The 19,377-nt window shown below is 51.8% G+C and overlaps 1 protein-coding gene across 3 annotated transcripts in view; it reads left to right on the forward strand.

Moving 5' to 3' along the window:
* The window catches only part of SSBP3 (single stranded DNA binding protein 3), a 54,350-nt gene extending 37,086 nt beyond the window's left edge, over positions 1 to 17,264 (forward strand). The window contains exons 1-14 of one of the 3 annotated variants that reach the window (XM_062004157.1): positions 4,765 to 5,428; positions 7,595 to 7,675; positions 8,475 to 8,534; positions 10,774 to 10,840; positions 10,949 to 11,025; positions 13,812 to 13,876; positions 13,986 to 14,034; positions 14,306 to 14,341; positions 14,534 to 14,588; positions 15,111 to 15,181; positions 15,691 to 15,769; positions 15,919 to 15,947; positions 16,093 to 16,194; positions 16,754 to 17,264. In XM_062004157.1, the coding sequence (XP_061860141.1) occupies positions 7,655 to 7,675; positions 8,475 to 8,534; positions 10,774 to 10,840; positions 10,949 to 11,025; positions 13,812 to 13,876; positions 13,986 to 14,034; positions 14,306 to 14,341; positions 14,534 to 14,588; positions 15,111 to 15,181; positions 15,691 to 15,769; positions 15,919 to 15,947; positions 16,093 to 16,194; positions 16,754 to 16,783 (741 nt within the window). In that variant the 5' untranslated portion in view covers positions 4,765 to 5,428; positions 7,595 to 7,654 and the 3' untranslated portion in view covers positions 16,784 to 17,264. Of the gene's footprint in view, positions 1 to 4,764; positions 5,429 to 7,594; positions 7,676 to 8,474; positions 8,535 to 10,773; positions 10,841 to 10,948; positions 11,026 to 13,811; positions 13,877 to 13,985; positions 14,035 to 14,305; positions 14,342 to 14,533; positions 14,589 to 15,110; positions 15,182 to 15,690; positions 15,770 to 15,918; positions 15,948 to 16,092; positions 16,195 to 16,753 lie in introns of those variants that run through there. The other 2 variants (XM_062004155.1, XM_062004156.1) reach the window with 2 other exon arrangements.
* The last annotated feature ends 2,113 nt before the right edge of the window (positions 17,265 to 19,377 follow it).

Genomic DNA, 19,377 nt, shown 5'->3' on the forward strand with positions numbered 1-19,377 from the left:
AGTTCTCTTTGCATGGCATGAGCCGCACTGGTTTGCAGCGGCGTAAGCTCTCGGTGCATTCCTTCTTCTTGAGGAAGAAACACTTGTTCATGTAACAAATGGGATAAAAGTTGAAAGGAATATTTGTTTTGGCAAGCTGTTGGTTGGGTTCTTTTTATCTGGGCTTGTGATTTGTGTATGGGAGAACTTCTCGGGCAGTAGACAGACGAACTCGATAAGGCGCTGGTGATTTACTGTGGTGATATCTGAGCCAGATACCGCCATTTGTGTGTGTATGGGGAGGAGGAAGGAGGGTCCTGTCCTCTTTTTTTTTTGAGAGAGAGAGAGAAAGAGATCCCATTTCCTGAACATGTTTCTTGACAAAGTAAGAATCTCTGATGTCGATCAGGAGCCCTAAAACAGGCAGCTCTTCTCGCAGCGCTCGGTGGCACGAGGTGAAGCCAACAGCAGAGATGCTATCTCGCAGGTCATAGCTGCTGCCAGCAATTCGAGTGCCAAGCTGCTGCTGCTGCTTCCAACAAATGTGTCTCCAAAAGCCCTGATCTCACCCCGCGGAGAAGCCGACTGTCCTTTGGGGCTCCTGCTTCACGCGGAGCTGCGACGGCTGCGAAACCGCCACCAAGTTAGGGCAAAGCTTCAAAAGGATGAGTTGGCTCTCCCTGAGAGAGGAAGGTGAGGGAGAGGAGTTCCATCTCCCAGATGTGTTGTGCATGCTCCCATCTCAACTCTTCCTGTTGACAGCCTCCAGGCTGTCCCCACTGCTTTCCTTTCTGCCCCTCCATAGCATTTTTGCATGAAGGGTCTGATTTGGGAGCAGATAGCCCATCCTAGCTACCTACCCCTTCGTATGGCTGGCCCAGGAGCCACTGGGTATAGGGGGGCTCAGCTTTCTTAGGACCTTGGAGGTGAGGTTGTCCTGAAAACCCAGCAGAAGTAATGGCATCAGTGCAGGAGTGCTACCCATCCCCAGAGCTGCTAGAGGGAAGAGAGGACTGGTGCTGATGCGTATGGCTCACATGTGACATCTCAAGAGCCTGCCTTTCCTGAAAGCCTTCCAACATCTGGTTTCTCCTCCCAGCCCTGGGGATGGAGGGGAGGAGGGGAGAATTAAAATCCCACCTTTTAACACAGTCTGAACATTGCCTTCATGAAAGCCCTTCTGATTTATTGTGGGTACTGGAGCTCATTCCAGCTTCAGGAGGTGCTGGAGACCAACTCTTGCAGAGGTGGGCTGGAGGCTCCGCAGCAAGACAGTCACAGCTCGGGAGTAATTGCCTATCTCTGTAGAAAATTAAAGGGCTGAACCTGAGAGGGAAAAACAGAAAAGGTCACAGGAGATGGAAAGGGCTTCTCCCTGACCTATGTGACTGCCCTGGGAGCGAGGGAGGTTCTTGGTGGTACCACCTCGGTAGGTGCACTCCTCGTGCCAAAAGACCAAAGGATAGAGAGGGCTCAGGTGTCTCAGCATCTTTTTCTACACCTTACTGCAGTCACCGGAGACCTGCAAGGGATGTACCTGAGGGTAGCAGGCACGAACAGACCATTTCTGAGAAGGTTTCAGAGGGCCTGATGCTCTCCTGGCATGGTGGGGCATTACGCCAGGAGCTGAGGAGGGAGTCAGCAGCCAAGCTGATCACGTTCTGATCTGCACTGCTGGTTGGCAAAGGGAGAAAATTACGTGGACCATTCCTGGGAGCTAGTGGCCCAAAAACCCGTGGGAGTGAGCTTGGAGAAGTGACGTGCTGGGAAGGGGAGAAGAGAGGAAGAGTCCAGGCTGCAGTGCCCATCTGCAGCCCTCGTCTTGTAGCGAGAGTCCCATCCCTGCGCTGGGGCTCAGCCGTGACCTTCGGGCAGGGAGCCAAGGGAAATGCAGCCTGCAGAGTCTCCCAAAACCTTCCTAAAGAGATGGGAAAGGAGAGGCCCTGGGCACCCTTGGGTTGCTGGGGCATTATGTGGAGCCAGGCAGCAGCACGGTATCGGGCTGCACTCCGGACAAAAGCTGGCTGGGCTGGCGGCCGGCGTGGGTAGATGGTTTTATTTAAATCTCTCTCTTTGTCCCGTTCAGATGAGCAAACAAACCCTCTGCTCGTCCTCCTAAAGGTCATCGGAGGCGTTCCTGCTTTTGTTTTGAAAGCTGGATTGATGCCGGGGTGCAAAGGAGGGGCAGGGGGTGCCAGGGAAATGTAGGAAGGAGGAATAAAAATGGAAAGCAATTAATACCACACCTCCTTAAAACACTAAGTCAATGGGGAGGGGGGCTCAGTCAGCACCCCCCGTGCCGTGGCCGTGCCTCCTGTCCCCGGTGTGAGCTCCCCGCGCCGCCCCGTACCCCGCACGCTGATGAAATGGAAAGTTGACCATAAATCAATGTCGGCGGCTGCGTTAGCGTTAGCTATGCATCAGCGGCGCGGAGATGCACCAAAACAAAGCGCCGCCTGCTCCGTGTTCCCACAGTGCCCCCTAATGCAGAGAGGCCTCGGGAAACGGGGGGGAGGGCTCCGGAGCCCAGGAGGCTCCCCGCAACGCCTCCTGCCCTCCCTTCCTCTCCTCCCTGCATCTCCCGTTGGGTAAGACCTCGCAGGGCAGGCGAGGATGGTGAAGACAGGGCTGATAGGACAGGGTCCATGTTATCCTGCTCCCTCCTTGGATGTGCCACCATTTTCCCCCTTCTCAGCTGTCCTGACCTCTCGGTGGGGTTTGCCACCGCTCCTCAAGTGCCACCAGCTATGGTCAGCCACGTCAGGCGAGGCAGCACGAGAGCCACAGAACCAGGCTGCTCCTCCTAAAATCATAGAAACAGGGAATCATTTTGGTTGGAAAGGACCTTTAAGATCATTGAGTCCAGCCACTAAGCCAACACTGCCAAGCCCAACACTAAGCCACATCCCTCAGCACTTCATCCCAGGGCAGAACTCGGTATCAGCCTTGCAGCAGGCAGGGTTTGAAGGAAGGTGGCTTACAAGCTGGGGGGAAAGGAAAAGCAAGCATCAGAGAAAGTTGGTGGGTTTTTTTTCTCTGGAAGTTTAGTAGGATGCCTGAGGCTTTTGTACCAAGCGTCTGGAGCATATGGTGGGATTTGCAGTCAACTTTCTCTCGGGTGCTCCAGCCAGATGGAGGTGACTGTTCTTGGCTCCGGCTGACACGGGTTTGTTTCCTGAAGAGCTTGTGTTAAACATATTCCTTAAAACCAGGCTTCTGCAGTTGGGAGCCCCAGCTGCAGGCAAGGCAGAGCTCCTGCCCACGGCTGCCTTCCGCCGTCTGCGGGGGAACTTGGCCTGTCTTGCTTTGCCTTGCCCTGTCCCGCCTTGCCTCACCCTGTCCTACCTTGCCTCGCTTTGCCTTGCCTCGCCTTGCTCTGCCTTGTTCTGCCTTGCTCTGCCTTGCCCTGCCTTGCCCTGTTTTGCCTTGGCTTGCCCTGTTTGGCCTTGCCTTGCCCTGCCTTGCCCTTTCTCGGGAAGGTGCGGTTGGGTCTTCACCCAGCCTCACATGCTGGAAGGTGACCATCGTCTTCCTCTTTGAAGGCACCTGGAGCATCTCTCCTAAAGGCTCCTTTGGAGATATCTTGTTTTTCTGTTGACAACTGGCCAAACTTCCCTCTCCTTCCTTAGAAAGAAAGCACCTGTCTGATAAACCCAGGCACGTCTTTAATTAACCTCCATCTAATTTATCTTAGCATTTTCTGATGTCAGAGCTGGTAGGCAGGAGCAGGTACTTTAAAACACAAGATGCCTCCCTATTGCTAACTCTAAATTGTCAGTATCTCATGGCAGCGATGCTCTGCCTTCTTGTATCATCCTGCATTGTTCTGCCACCCCCAGAGGTACTTGGAAATGTTTTTAAATAGAAAAACTCCCCCATTAGCTGAAAGTATGTAGCCCATAAAACATGATCCATTTGTGGTGAATTACGCTGGAAACATAAATTGACACACGGCAGAGCTCTGATCGCTCGTGCCATTTTCCATCTTTAATATTTTACAAGAAGTTTGAGGACTCGAGCTCATGAAAGACAGAGTGGAAATAACCCAAGCGCCTGGCAACTCTCTGTAGAAAGCAGCAGCGGCAGCAAACTTTGGTCATCTGACAGGCCAGGTTGGGGTTTGAAAGTCCCTGTAGTGTAGAAGGGAGGGGAAAAAAAGGAAAGCAGAGAGGAGGTTGAGGCGCTGAGAGCTGTCGGAAAGAGTTTCCTCGAATGCCATTTTAGCTGTTTGGGATTGTTTGAGTGGTTTTTCTGGAGAAAGGTGAAGAATAAACCCCTGTGCGAGGCATCTGCTTTGAGGGGGGGAAAAAAGTAAGGAAAACTTGAGGGGATTTCTCTGGCAAGGGAGAGTGTTGGTTTTGAGAGTGAATTAACTGCAGAAGCGGGTCCTGCTTGCCTGGCGTGGCCTCTCAGATGGAGCTCTGCTGGAGGGACGTGACTTGGGGGCATTTGAGATGTGGAGGAAGCAGGACTGCGTGCGTTTGGCCTCCTCTTGTAGCAGCGCTGGTTAATAGCTGCTAAATACACATTTTTTTTTAAGCAAAAAGGGTTGTTCTGTTGGTTGGAGCCCACATGTCATCTCTGCAAAACACTTGTCTCCACCGCCGCCATCCATCGGGGATCATCCGCTGCTTCCTCCGCACTGAGGGAAACCCGTGTGAAAAAGCGACGGATCCGGCAGGCGTTCCCGGCCGAGCGCAGGTCCCGGCCCTGCCACAGCTGCAAATGGTTACAGAGATAACAACATCCAGAGGGTCTGTGTTCCTGCCGGAGTGGAGCAGCCGTGCCGCGGGGGCGCGAGAGGGGGCCGCGGCGGTTGCAGCCCGCAGCGAGCGTTTCGGATGCTGCTGCTCCGTGCTGCTCGGTGGGGGAAAAACAAGAAAAGAAGCAAAAAGAAGAAAGAAAAAAAGCCCCTTTCAGCTCCTCCCTGCCTGCTGAGATGTTTATAGGAGCTGGGTGTCTGCAGTCACGTTATCCAGAAGTCTGTGCCGGGAGTGGTACCACGTGGGATGGTGCGGCAACGAGGAGAGCCCGGAGCGTCCCGGGGAGCAGCTACAGGGCAGCATTCAGCAGCGCAACCAGCCCACACTCCCCGGAGCCCATTGCTGCGGGGGATGAAGTGCTCCTGTGTCCTAGAGATGCTTTTTCTATGATAGCCAAACACTGCTTGCTCTGAAGGTCTCGATGCTGACCCAAAGCATCACTCCCAAGCTGAGGCAGGGTGCGTGGAGGTGGCCTTGTCCCCTCTACATTCACAGAATCATAGAATCCTTTTGGTTGGAAAAGACCTTCAAGATCATCAACCACTCACTTCACACTGCCAAGCTCACCACTAACCCATGGCTCTCAGTACTTCATCTGTGAGACTTTTGAATACCTTCAGGGATGAGGACTCCCCCACTTCCCTGGGCTGCCTGTGACTGTGCTTAATAACCCTCTTGGTAAAAAAGTTAGTTCCATAGCTGTTAACCCCACACCCTCACGTGCCAGGGGATACAAGAGAGGGGATGTCAGGGGTTTAATCAGGGTTGCTAACTCCAGGATGAGGTCTGTGTGCCTGTCCAGTCAGTATCTGGATGGCAATGACCTCCTCCTCACAGCACAGCAAGGCAGGCATTGTGGAGGACCTGTTGATTTCTCCATTGGTGGGACTTGAGGGTTGGCCTCTCTGCAAGCCGTGATTTTTCCCTTCCACTTGGTTTCATCACTCGTTGACCTCTGGCAGTCTTTCCTAACCCCAGTCGTGCGTGTAAAGGGCTTTGGTGGTGTCCAGACCTCGTTGGAGGCTGCCATCCTCCATGGTGCAGTTTGCATTTGTGCAGAGATAGGCATCTTGAGACCAGAAGTATAGTCAAGTTTCACATGTGGAGAGGACTTTGGTTAAAGGAGGTTGTTGCTACAGTTGGACCAGAGAGGCTTGTCTTCTCCTTTCCGGTAGGATGTGGGTGGAGAAGGCAGTCATATGGGCACTGGGAGGATTGTCCTGAGGTGCTGCAACCTCTTCGAGCTGAGGTTTGCCAGGCAGTAGGGACGGGGACTTGGTTGCCTTTGGCTTCTAGAGAATAACCAGTAGTGTAAATGGTGGGATTGCCTCTCCACGGGTGCAGCAGTTGGAGCGGGGAGGGGGCTGGCAGGAGGCTCTTGATTTCCATCCTCTTGGCTCCATCTCGCTGCCGAACCGCTCAAATAAAATCAAAACCAACGACAACAAAAAAGAGAGGGGGGAAAAAAATCCCACCCTCTTACTTTATTTACATTGCACTCAAGTTTCTGCCGTACAAAAGATTTGCAGGTGCAAATATGTCCTGCCTTCATTAACTTCCCCTCCCTTTTTAATTTATGTGATTTCAATTTTCCTTCCCTGTACTGTTAATTAGGGGACCCTCTAATCAGTACCATTATCACAGTGGTATTCATGTTTAGGAAAGCTGCTAAACAAATGCTTGCAAAATTGCTAAATGGCTAATTAATGTCTGTTAATTAAGAAAATTGCTCATGGTAACAAACCATGCCATTGCTGGCAGCAGCTAGACGGCGAACACTTGTTGAAATTAGTAACGAGGCAGGTAGAGAACATCTGCTCGGGCGCCGGTCCTGGAGCCTGCCGTCGCTTCCCATCACCTCCCGACAGAGCTCGTTGGCTTTCTCTACCAATTACACCTCCTTTCACTCAAAAAAAAAGCCCCCCCACCACCTTTTTTAATGTTTGCCCCCGCTGATGTGGGTTCCTGCACCGAGCTCACGCGCTTTCCAAGTGCATTTTCATCTCGTGCTTCTCAGGGAGGTTTAAGAAAAGGAAAAAGGGGGTGTTGAAGCCCAAAATGTCAGCGGCTGCTGCGTCACAGCCTTAAACCTGCACCGACTAACCTCTCCTTTTTTCCCCTTAGACATCCTTTCTTTGCTTGCAAGCCATTTTACCCGCATCCTTAGGGAATCCACCTCGAGGAAGGATGTTGCATCCATCCAGGCTGGCGATGCAGCCCCTGGTTGTGCCGGCCAAACGCTGCCCGGGTGCGAGCTTGGGACGTGCTCCTCGTCCTCTGCACTCGCTCCAGCACCTCCAGTGAACCACGGTCAAAACCACAACCACACAACCCAGAGGTGTTTCCAACCTTTGGGATGAGAGAGGAAAACGAAAACGAGATCTTTTTTGATGTTTTTTCCTTCCTCTGTGGTTTGGGGGTGTTTTTTTTGTCTTTCCCCCAACCTCTCTGGCCCTCTCTCCTGTGTATTTTTTCTTCCTCGTCTCACACCCTTGCGAAGTGTTTCCCCGTGTGTTGATCGTTGCAGGCTGGGTTGGACTGCCAGACCATTTACTCTCAATGTGGCTGCTGTTATTTTGACAGATGTTCTGATTTTTAATATCTTTTTTGGTTTTGTGGGGTTTTTTTTCCTTTTTTGGGGGTGTATATCATTATTCATTGTTCAGCTACGAATGAATAGAAGCTCAATTAAACAGAGGGGGCAAAAAAAAAAAGGGGGACATGAAAACCAAGTGAAGAAATGGGAGAAACGCCTCCCTGACCAACCAGGTCCACCCGACAATCCTTTTTTTAGCTCTTTCTGCGCTTTCATGTGCTAATCTATAACCTCCTTCTACTGTCTGACCTCACAGGGACCGCCTGGGTCACAGCCCTCGCCACACGCACAGCCTCCACCCCACAATCCTAACAGCATGATGGGACCCCACAGTCAGGTAAAGACACTAGCGATGGGTAGGGCTGTGAACCGCGACGTGCGCTCGATTTGCCTTCTCTCTATTTTTTTCCCCCTCTATAAGCATGCTGGGCAGCGGGTACCCGCTCCTCCCGGGGAGCATCCTCCCCCCCGGGCACCCCAGCTCCAAAACTAAAGATTGGGGGTTTTCCCATGTTTTTGGGGTGGTTTTTTTCTCTCGTTTTTGGATGTGCAGTTGTCACTGGACTGAGAAGTCAATCGTGGGTATCAGACTGTTCTTTCTTTCCCAAGGTAGCCTGAGAATTTTAACTTGATGTGGGTTTTTAAGCTTCTGTTAGTAGCAGCAGTGGTAAAAAAAAAGAACTTTGTCTCCTTTTTTCTTTTCAGTATTTAGCACTGGGGTTTTTTTTCATGTGTGTGTGTGTGTGTGTGCTTATTTGCCACTTTTTAAAGTATATCTCTATATATTTAAACTTGAACAGTGTCTAACACTCAGGGTTTCCCGTGCACTAATTTTAACAGCCTCACCTAGTATTGCTGATGTCAAACGCTCTCCAACAATAAATCCACAGAGAAAGTGTTTAAAACAAAACGGACTCCGGACACCTTTTACTTTTTTTTTTAACCTTTTTTTCTTTTTAATGCTTTTGGAACTTCACTATTTTTATTTAAAAAAAAACACACAAAACACAAGGATGTCTCCAGAACAAAAAAAGCCCAAACCCAACCCCACCCCACCCCGGTGCGTTCACTCTGCTGACTGGGGAGCGTGCAGCCTCCCCGCAGCCAGCCCTCACCTCCCTCTTGTGTCCCCGCAGCCGTTCATGTCGCCGCGCTACGCTGGAGGTCCCCGGCCCCCCATCAGGATGGGCAACCAGGTACTTGCACTCCCAGGGAGGGTGGCTTTTGTTTGGGGAGGGGGATGAGGGCCAGGTGTCGTGCCGATGCTCCTCGGGTTTGGGTGGGAAGCATCTCCATCCTCCGTTTTCTCGGTGCTGGAGCATCAAGCTTGGCGTAACCATTTTATTTCCATTTCAGTTGGAGGTTTGGGCATATCCAGGGCGTAAAACAGCAGTGGGACGTGTGCTGCTTTTCCTTTGTGCTGTCTCTGCTGCCTGGCTGGATGTTCCCTGCCACAGCAGAAAATTAAAACGATGGAGATAATCCTGCTGCTGGGTTGACCGAGCGCTTAGATCAGCGGCGGGGTCAAGCGGGGCAGGTCACTGCAGAATTTTTTGGGTTGGATTGATCCTCTTATCCCAGCTTAAACGAGGGCAGTTTGTTTCTGAACTTCCGGACGGAGGCTTCCACCCCACAGGCTGCCCGAACGCGTGGCCTCTGGGTGAGGAAGTCGCCTCATTCCCAGTGATGCCGTGATGATGGCCAGAACGGAGGGTGTTTGGCACTGAAGAGAAATTAGAGGAAACTTCTCATTCCTTTGAGCAGCAAAAACTGTGCAAAAAAATATATATCCTGGGAGCTTGGTTTTTTGGCTGACAACATAATTTTTCTATAACTCTTATTAGCAGGAGCAGGATAGTCAGGAAGTGGGACGTAGTAGCTCGCTTTGTGTTTGTGCTTGCTGGATTTGAGGTGTGAAATGCTGGAAATGATGGTGAGACAGCTGAGATGTAGCTGAGAAAAACTCAGGGGGAGCTGATGTAGGACCCCCAAACCTGTCTGAGCTGTAAGAGCCTCCCACCTGGGGCATGGGTTACTAATTTTCTGGGTTTTATTGATGAATACAGAATCAATACTTTAAAACTGGGTTTGTTTTTCCCCCAAGAATTGTTCTCTGGATGAGAACGACAGTTTGGTTTTACTCTCTTAGCACTCTGATTGGTTTTGGTTTCAAGAACGGGGCATGAAATACACTGCTCTTAGAAACCGCCTTTGTGGCTAGTTTGTGAGGTGTTCATTAACTGCACCTCCTCGTGGGATGTCTTTAATGAGACCCTGTCCCACTGTTGTCCTGGGCTCATCCTGAGCTCTGCTGGAGGTGAGCACAGCGAGCTGTAGCAGGCAGGACAGGCAGGGGAGTGCTTTGGGGAGGCTGCTCTGGCAGCAGGGTCGAGCATCCAGGGGTGGGTAAAGTTAATTAGAAGAATTAAATTCTTTCTCCCCCAAACACCACGTGTAAAACACAGGTTTGTACCTACACACAGCTCAGCGAGGTTATGGTCACATCCAGAGGGACGAGAGAAATAAATAGGCAGGCAGGAAGGTCAGGCAGCAGAAATGTAAATACCCATCTCTACGACCTCCTTGGTTTATCTTCCTCTTGCTGCCAGCTTCCAGGATGCAAAAAAAAAAAAGGGGGGGGATTGGGCAGATTCTTCTTGGGCACAGCCATATGCACCCTGGCCCTGTGCTGTGCTGCTCCAGCAGTGGGATCTGTCGGTGGTGACATTCGAAGGAAAGGCGGTGCTGTAGCCAAACTGTTTACAGTTTACTTCCCCCAGGCAGATGATATCTGCATTTTTCTCCCCCTTTATCTGTTCAGAGCAGCCTTTGAACTTTAAATAGCCATGTTGCCCGAGCAGTTTGGGGAGGGGGAGCATCCGCCTTCCCTTCTGCTTGCATGGAGTCTGCATGGAGAGGGATCCGAACGCTGATCTGCTGCAGATGAGGCATCTCCCTGAGCTGATGAATTGCGGCAACCTGTACAGTTTGGCCCTGGCACTGTGAAAATACCATGGAGCTGTGCTGCCCATGTCTTTTTCCCTGATGGCTTTGTGTGGGCTGCAGGGAGAGAAGGAAACACTGTCACGTTGTTTGGTTTTTAGAAGGTGTTTGCAAAGGGAAAGGGAGAGGAGAACACCTGGAGGCTGTAGGAAGATGCTCAGGGTGCAGTGGGATGTGGCAGGATGCAGAATGCACTGGGATGCAGCGGGACACAGTGGGTTGTGGGATGAAGCAGGATGCAGCAGGATGTGGGATGCAGTGGGATGTGAGATGTTCAGGCAGCTGCAGGTTGTGCTGTGGCAGGAGGGGTGGTGTATCCCAGGGATCACACCAAGAAGCCCTCCAAAAGCCTAAAGCATCGATCCAAGTCTCTCTCTGTAGGCTGCATCTGAGCAGTTTGTTTTTAACCTTCCCCCTCCCTTGTTTCCGCAGCCCCCGGGTGCCGTTCCCGGTACACAGCCGTTGCTGCCCAACTCGATGGATCCCACGCGACAGCAAGGTAAAACCCAGCAGAGGAAGGCTGAACATTAACACTCCTCTTTAGCTGTTGCTTTGGGAGCCAGAGTGGCTGCTGTGCCTCCTAACACTCTTCTTTTCTTCCCAACAGGGCACCCTAACATGGGCGGCCCCATGCAAAGGATGAATCCCCCGCGAGGGATGGGCCCCATGGGTCCCGGTCCGCAGGTGAGCCAGAGAGCAAACACCACGCATCAGCAAAACAACCTCCGGGGGCTCTGAGGGCTGGGACTTCCTCCCCTCCACCTCCACTCCCCGGCCCCCTATTAGTGTTAATGCGTTTTACATTAGTCTTGCATCTGGAAAATCCCTCCTTTTAACGTGAGTGAGGTCTTCATTGCTCATTAAGGGGATTGTAACCTCCCTCCTGCCCTGCCCTGGGCTGAGGGGATGGCACTTAGCGGCCTTGGAGTGCATTACACTGCCTGCCTGGGAAGTGCAGCAGGAAAGGGAAAGGAGGCTTGCATTGGGAAGAAATCAACAGAAAGAAAGTGACAAAGATCCCTTTAGCAGGGGAATAAGGCTTTCCTCTGCGAGGTTCCCCTCTGCCTGCCCCTCCTGCTGCCTGCTTTAGCTCTCTGTTTCAGGAAAAGGGGAGCAAACTGTTGAAATGAAGCAGATCTGGGTTAATATATGCTTGCCTTCCCATTGATTCTCTGTACGGAGCAGCTTGTTGTTGACTCACTCGTGTTTGTTCCTTGTACGAGACTTCACAAGCAGATTACCATATTTTGGTTGGAGGTTTATCCTCTCTGCCTCGGCGCCTACGTCAAGTTTGTAGCGCAAGGCTCCGAGTCTGTCGAGAGACACAAGCGAGTGCGCTGGAGTTCTGTTTTGTTTTGTGTGTTTTCCCCCCCAGAGACTGTTGAGACAAGCAAGTGCTGTGTAAAAGAGGGAGTTGTGTCATCTCTTCTTAACAACAGCCTGAGGAGGCTGCTCAGGGAGGCCCGGCCGTCTCCGCAGGGGTAAAAAAACCTGCGCCGGCAGCGTTTGGCAGACGAGCTCCGCTGAAAAATCCTCCTTTCCTGGGAGGATTGCACCCAAAAGAAGGTGGCATTTGTCAGCGTGGCCTGCGCTGCCAGGGAGAGCGGCAGCGGTTTGCCTGGGGGAGGCTGTGAGCTTCCCGCTTCGCAGAGCTCCCCGTGAAACTTGGCCGGCGGGAGTGTGTGCCAAGCGCCGCGTGGGACGGCGCCGGTGGCAGCTCCGGCGCTGTGAAACGTTCCCAGCTTTATTTTTGACTCCACTGTTGCCTGTGTAGGTTCCTTGGGTGGGGAGAGGTTTCTTGCAAAAGCAGCCATCCCCCTGGAGAAGCGCTGGGCTTCCCAATCTGGCACTGCCTCTCCGCAGCCATCCAGGAACCAGGAATAGCCAACCCAACCCGGCAGCCCCTCACACCTCGCATGCCTGAGCAGTTGTGGGTGGTTAGCTTTTTCCTTTAAGCTCTGCACTGAGACCTTCCCCAATGACTCCAAAAGGCTGCAGAGCATGCAGCCAGAGCACCCCAGCACCCTGACAACAGCCACTCATTACGCACCGCCGATGAGTCATCCCTTGCAGCCGATCGCCGCTGCCTTTTCCCCTTTAATAACCGCGGTTTCAGCTCTGCCGAGGCCGGGATTAGGTGTGCTGGTGCCTCTGAAGAGGGTCTGTAGCTCGCTGGGTTTTGGCAGCGTCTTGGTGTGGTGCCTTGCTGGAGCCCAGCATGCAGGTCGCTCTGCACAGCTGCGTTCCCTCCTCACCCTCCCCCAGCATCCCTCAGGCTGGCTTCCTTTTCAGCCTTCCAGCTCCAATAAAAAACGCTGAGCTTTTGATATTTTTGGGGTTTTTTTTTATTTTAAACAAGGGGTTTGATGCTGCCATTCAGTGTAAATGGCTGGAATTTCCATCAATTAAGGACTTGCCTTTGTTTGGGGAAAACCCTTTTCTGCCTCTTCAAAACAAACTTTGGCAATGCCTTCAGCAGACCAGGGCTCGGTGCATCCACAGATCCAGGGAAAGCATCCACATCACTGAAGTATTGCACTACAAATCCAGCTTGGGGCTGCGAAATAGGAAGCTGCCAGCCAGCTCCCCTCCTGCCTTAGCAGGTTTTTTTCCTCTAAATGGCAGAAATACAGCCCAAACAGATTCATTGTGGTGGAGTTGGGAGCGGGAAAAGTGGGAGGGGAGGAATGGCAACGCGACCTAAATCCGGCTGCACGTCGCCCGGAGGGCACAGGGAGCAGAGCACAGAGCAAATGGAGCGAGGCATGAGGGGGGATTCCTCTGCCTGCCTTCACTGCCCTGGGCTTGGCTTTGTGCTAGAGCTGGGTTTAGGAGATGGGGAATGCAGATCTGAGGCTCCCGGCCCTGACTGGAGGCTAAGCCAGGGTGGAGTAAGCCAGGAGAGGAGCCCCGAGGAGCTCTGGCTGCAGACCTACACTGGGGGATGTAGCAGAGAGCTGTGAAGCAATGGGAAAACAAGGCTGAGTTGGTTTTCCCTACTCCAGCCCTCATCCTTGGAGCAGGGGATGCTCCTTCTCAGGGTGGGGGTTAGAAGCCTCTACAGCCTTTTCCAATCACCATGCTGCAACAACAGCTGTCCAAGCACCGCCGCCTTTGCCACTCCTGCCCCTGTTTTCTCCTGCACAATAAGGCAAACCCAAAAGGCTGTCCTTGGCACCTGGGGGCTGTCAGCAGATTTGGCTCCTGGAGCTGGGAGGAGGCTGGTTTCCCTCCACCACCATGACACCAGGGACCTGGAGGGAGGGGACTTTGGGGCTCAGCCTGGCTCCCACAATTACTAAGCGCTTGTACATTCATCATTATCTAATTTTATGGGGGGGTTTAAAACTCATTTGTGCAAACTGACCCCTCTAGGGTTTTTGTTTGTGTGTTGGGGTTTTTTCCCCCTTCTGCCCTTCTCTGGCTTCCCTTCCCTTTGGGGTGGACTGACCCGTGGTTTATCATTGCAGAACTACGGCAGCGGCATGAGACCTCCACCCAACTCCCTAGGCCCTGGCATGCCTGGAATTAACATGTAAGGCGACTCGCAGGCTGGGGGCCTCGGGCTGCTGCCTGGGGCTGTGCGGGGCCCTATGGATAAAACCACAGCATTGATGTGTTTCTCTGTTTGATTTTGACCCCAGGGGGCCGGGAGCGGGCAGACCCTGGCCGAACCCCAGCAGTGCTAACTCAGTGAGTATCTCATGAGCCCGAGAGCGCAAGCAAGGCTGGTCAGGGACCATCCTGCAAATGAGGCCATTCCCCCTTAGTTGAGTCCCACTAATGAGATGAATTTCCCCAGGCTTCTGCATCTAAAAGCCTGAACCCTGCTCCTGTGCTGCTCTCCCTGCAGAGCGATGCGGTGGGGGTGGCCCTGGGACCTCTGGGTTGGTTGGGGGGATGTCAGGGGCTCTCAGCTGTGCCCTGTGCTACCCAGGGCTGAACCTGGCTCTTCTCTCTATAGATCCCATACTCTTCTTCATCGCCTGGTACATACGTGGTGAGTGCTCTTGCTCCATCTGTCCGTCCTGTCTGTGGGGTGCAGAGATGTTACAGCTTGGGGGGCAATCACTGGGAGAGTGCATGGGCTGGGTCTGGGGGTGTGAGGCCCAGCTTGAGGCGGGTGCTTGAAACCGTGGGGAGGTGTGTGATGCTCGTGTTCGTGTGGCTGACCTCCGTTGTCTCTTCGCAGGGTCCTCCCGGCGGCGGCGGTCCCCCGGGGACACCCATCATGCCCAGTCCCGCAGGTATGAGCCCCTCCGAGACCCCCACCACTCTGGGGACAGCCCTCCCAGGCTTCTGCCCCTTCCCCTACCCAGAGACTCCCCTAACCCCATCCCTGGGGCTGCACCATCGAGCACCGGCAGCCCCTGCCTAACCAGCCATAACCAGCTTACCACGGCTTTTGCCTTTCTGGAGAGTGAGTGGCGTGGGCAGCTTGGCTTTGGGATGGCATTTGGGAACATTCCTGCATCCCCCTGTGGATTTGGACGCTGCAGGGCCCGGGAGGTGGGTGTCTGAGGAGTGCTACACCTCCCCATTACCTCCCCGCACTTCCCAGCCAGGACTTTCTTTTTTTTCCCCACAGTTGAATTTCTGTGATTAAAAACTTTGTGGATCTTCATTAAATACAAATTAGCCAGAAAATGGTGGTACTTAGAGGAAATTTTAGGTGATAAAATACAAAAGAATGAGTTCAAGTGGCACGAGTTTGTTTTAATTAAGAAATGAATTAATCACCCAACTTACTGGGCTTCACTGTTCCACAGATTCAACAAATTCAAGTGACAACATCTACACAATGATTAATCCAGTACCGCCCGCAGGCAGTCGATCGAATGTAAGTCTGCTTTCTAATAATTTACATATCAGATACCATAACAAATCATAATTAACTTCATCAGTTGAGAGCAGAGCAGTTTAATTGATTTCAGCCATTTGTTACCAAACAGAAATAAACCCAAGCGTCGCAACGCCGTTCGCTTTTGGGCGGCTTTGTTCATTTTTTATGCTTATGAGGAGAGCGGCGTTGGTCCTGCTGCTCCTGCCTGGGCAGCTCCTGTGGTCTGTGGGACATGGGGCACACTTAAAGCTCTTTAAATACCACTGTGTGCTGCCACGGGTCTAGGTGTGCCTGCACCCTGCAGCCGAGTTGTATTAGGTGAACCCAGAGCACCCCCGATGTGCCCTGCAGGTGTGGGGGGGAAGTAGGTGCATCCCCCTTCTCACTCTGCTCAGGAGGGATAGCTGAGGAGGGGACAGTCCTCAGGAGCCACTGGGGCCGTGGCAGGTGTTCAGGGTGGTTTTGTGGCTGATTTTGGTTTTGGGATGGTTTTGTTTCCTGCTCAGTTCCCGATGGGCCCTGGCTCGGACGGCCCGATGGGCGGCATGGGCGGCATGGAGCCCCACCACATGAACGGATCCTTAGGTGAGTGCCCTCGCTCCCGGCACCCAGTTCAGACCAGTGCTTGAGGCAGAGCCTTGAGCTGGAAGGGGGCTGTGGGGGAACACAGGGCAGGGAGGGGGCATAGCTGAATGCTCAGTAAAGCTGCTCTCCTTTTGTGTCCCCCTGTGCAGGGTCAGGAGACATAGATGGACTTCCAAAAGTAAGTGAGTCGCAGAGCGGGTGCTGGTGTGACCCTGATGGATGGGCACACATCAAGGGGATGTAGGGCTGTGTCCTGCCCCCACAGCGTTTCAGGGGCACAGGAAGGCCCACCTGCTCAGCACCTCCTCTCCCTTTTCCCACAGAATTCTCCAAACAACATAAGTGGCATTAGCAATCCCCCGGGCACTCCAAGAGACGACGGGGAGCTGGGAGGCAACTTTCTCCATTCCTTCCAAAATGACAATGTGAGTGAGGGCCTCCCTGGGGATGGTGGGGGGGAAGGATGGGACACCCCAGGGATGGGGGCTTGAGTGCCTTTTGAGCCTGGGATGTGCTGTGTGTGAGCTGCTGTGGGACACAAAGTGGGGAGGAAGAAGCATGCCAGTGGGTGCGAGGTTGGGCCCTGGGGACAGGGGCGTACAGAAGGAGGGGAGAGGATCCCAGGGGGATGGAGAGGAGGCTGTGCCCATGTAGCCAGCTGTGCTGGCCTGGCTCAGCTGTGCATGGCTATAGACATCCCTCCTCTCCTTCCTCTCCCAGCAGCGTATAGACACCGGCGTGTTAATTACCTGTGTTAAATTGCATCTCACCTCATACTGTTCTGCTGATTTTCTCCCTGGAAAAGCGAGTTAAGGAGCAGATCACGCCCTGACAAATTCCAGTCCCCAGCATATCCCCTCCTCCTGATTTATTAGATCCAATTAGGTCACTGTGTATCTGTCTCCAGCCTCCTCCTGCATCCCCCTTCGGTGACTGGAGGTCTGGCCCGCCTGGTTTCTCACCCTGGCTCTGTCTCTCTTCCAGTATTCCCCCAGCATGACGATGAGTGTGTGATTTCCCTCCCCCTCCTCCTCTCCAGGATCAAGAGAGTCAGCTGCCGTTCGGAGGATCTCAACGACTTATGCAAGAAGCAGAAGCAGAAGAAGCTAGGTGTATGGGCAGGGAGACGCGTGGCGGGGGCCAAACCCCCAGGTTTAGTTTCATGCAATAAAAAGGCTGAACTTTTTATTCCATAAAACATGAAGGACACAACTTAAAAAAAAAAAAAACAAAAGATATTTCAAGACATGACAAGACCCTTCTTTGTGCAGAAGGGTTTATATATGTACATGACACTTCTTTTTGGAAACAAACGGAAGCCTCTAGCACCCAACTCTCCGATCTCTCTTTGCTTTGTTCTTTTAAATAAAGACAGAAACCGAACCTGTTGTATGTTTGTGCCGTGCGACACCAGGAAGCTAGTCTAGATATGAAAGCTCATGTTGTCTCTGTTGTAGTCATTTTTTTTAAATAAACTGGACAGTTTACAATGGTGGTTTTCGTTCAGGAGGCCTGTTTGGTTTTGGGGGTCGCTTTGTTTGGTTTTGGGGTTTTGTTTCTTTCCCTTCTGGGTTATTTTTTTGGGGAGGGGGGGGATTTGTTTTTTGGTTCGTTTGCAGCACAACGCTTCCTCCTCCAGTTAACAAGATCTGCTTTGGGGAAGAGACTCCACCACCTCGTTATAAGCTTAATGCAGGTGGGCCCCTTCTAGGATCACATCCTCCAATGAATCCTGATCTTGCTCTCTGTGACTGTGGCATGCACTGTGTTAGTCTTTCCCCCGTTCTCTGAGTACAAGAAGAAATCTCTATCCCTCCCTTCCCCAGAGTCCTTCAGCTGGTTCACTGCAAAATAATCAATTTTTTTTAACCTTTTTTTCTTTTCTTTTTGTTTTTAATCCACCAAAAGAAAGAGTTAATCTGACCTAGGACTTTGAAACTGTGATCTCCAGCTAATTTAGGGGCTTTTTTTTGGGGAGGGGGAGGGGAGGAGTGTTTATTTGCTTTGAGGGTATTTGGGAAGGGGGTTTCTTTTCCTTTAGAGATGTGATCGTCAGGGTTTTCACTTATGGATGATTTGGAACTGGATGGAGATATTTTTTAAGGACTTCTTGTTGTTAAAAATGTAACCTTGCTATTCTGTAGGCTCGCTCTGTAATCCGACAATAAAACTTAATGGCAAGCAGCAAAGGCCCTTCCTTCTGGTGGGAGAGGAAGGGACGAGCCAAGGCAGCGGGTTGGGATCTCTGTACATGACACTACCCTGTAGTTTGGTCTTTGTTTTTTTCCCCCCAGCTCCCCATTTCTGCTCCCATGTATATCATATTCTGTAAAATACTCTCTCTCTCTCCCTTGGATTTGCCCTTTGTGCGGATTATTGCAAGCATTGTATCTTGTTTCAGTGTTTTTTCTTCCCTTGTAGTCTGCTTCAGAAAAGTATTGGGAGGGGGGGGAAAAAAAAAACCCCTCTCCTGATTCTCCATTGTAGTTTGTGTACGATATTTGTTGATAATGTTTTATTAAAGGGATGTCTTTTTTCCGCACCCCTTCATTGAAATGCTTTTGGGGACCCTTTGGCTCGTTTTTGTTACTCTGGCTGTGAGACAGGAGATGACAAATCTCCTCCTGGGGTTTATTTTTTATAGTGTGTAAGATGATTTTTTCTTCTTTTTTTGTTTTCTTCAATGTTTGCCTTCTTTTTTTCCCTAGGCATTTTAGTTGTGCTTTACCTGTAGAAAGTCGCTGGGGAGGGAGTGGGGGGAGGGATGGGGAGGGGAGGCTCCGAGGGCATCAGTAGCCAACAGCCAGGTTCATGTTTTCCAAGCAACACAGAAATAACCAAACGCAGATTTGTTGCATCACAAAAACACACCCTGGGGACTCCCCCAGAGGTCAACTGGTTTGGTTTTTTTTACCTTTTCCACTTCACATCTTCAGGGTTTGGGGTGTTTTTTTTTACCTTTTTGGGGTTTTTGTTCTGAGTGAGGAACTGAAAGGGCCGGGTTTAATGTATTTTAAAATGAACAGCTAAATTATTGTCTTCGTTGGGATGGGATGCGATGGGGGTTTTTTTGAATGAAACGGTTTTCCCCCTTCTCTCCCTCCCTCCCCCCCTCAATGCTGTAATAAATATCAACATAAACATTCGATTTCAGTGCTCTGCAGTTTGTTCCTGGTGTTTGCAGCCAGACCTGGGGGGATGTATGGATGTATGGGGATTTTTTCGACCTTTATTTATCGAGGACTCGACTCTGGGTTTGGGAGGGGGAAGCAGAGGGGGGATGTAGATGAGGTGCTGAGGGATATGGTTTGGTTTAGTTTAGTGACGGGCCTGGCAGTGTGAGGTTAGTGGCTGGACTTGATCCTAAAGGTCTTTTCCAACCATAATGATTCTATGACGCAGAGCTGTGAGGTGGCCGGTGCTGGTGGGGGTGGGGATGGGGATTCAGCTGCAGTGCAGGACCTGGGAGGCTGGGAGAGGTTTATCTTAATGATGCCCACTTGGGGTTTGGGTTTTGGGGTTTTTTTTTTAAAGCATTTTGAAAATTCAGCTCTAGGAAAATGGTCATTCTTTCCTGCAGCAGGCTGAGGTGTGCTGTGCCAGCTCCT

The sequence above is a fragment of the Colius striatus genome, chromosome 10, assembly GCF_028858725.1.
Source record: "Colius striatus isolate bColStr4 chromosome 10, bColStr4.1.hap1, whole genome shotgun sequence".
NCBI lineage: Eukaryota > Metazoa > Chordata > Aves > Coliiformes > Coliidae > Colius > Colius striatus.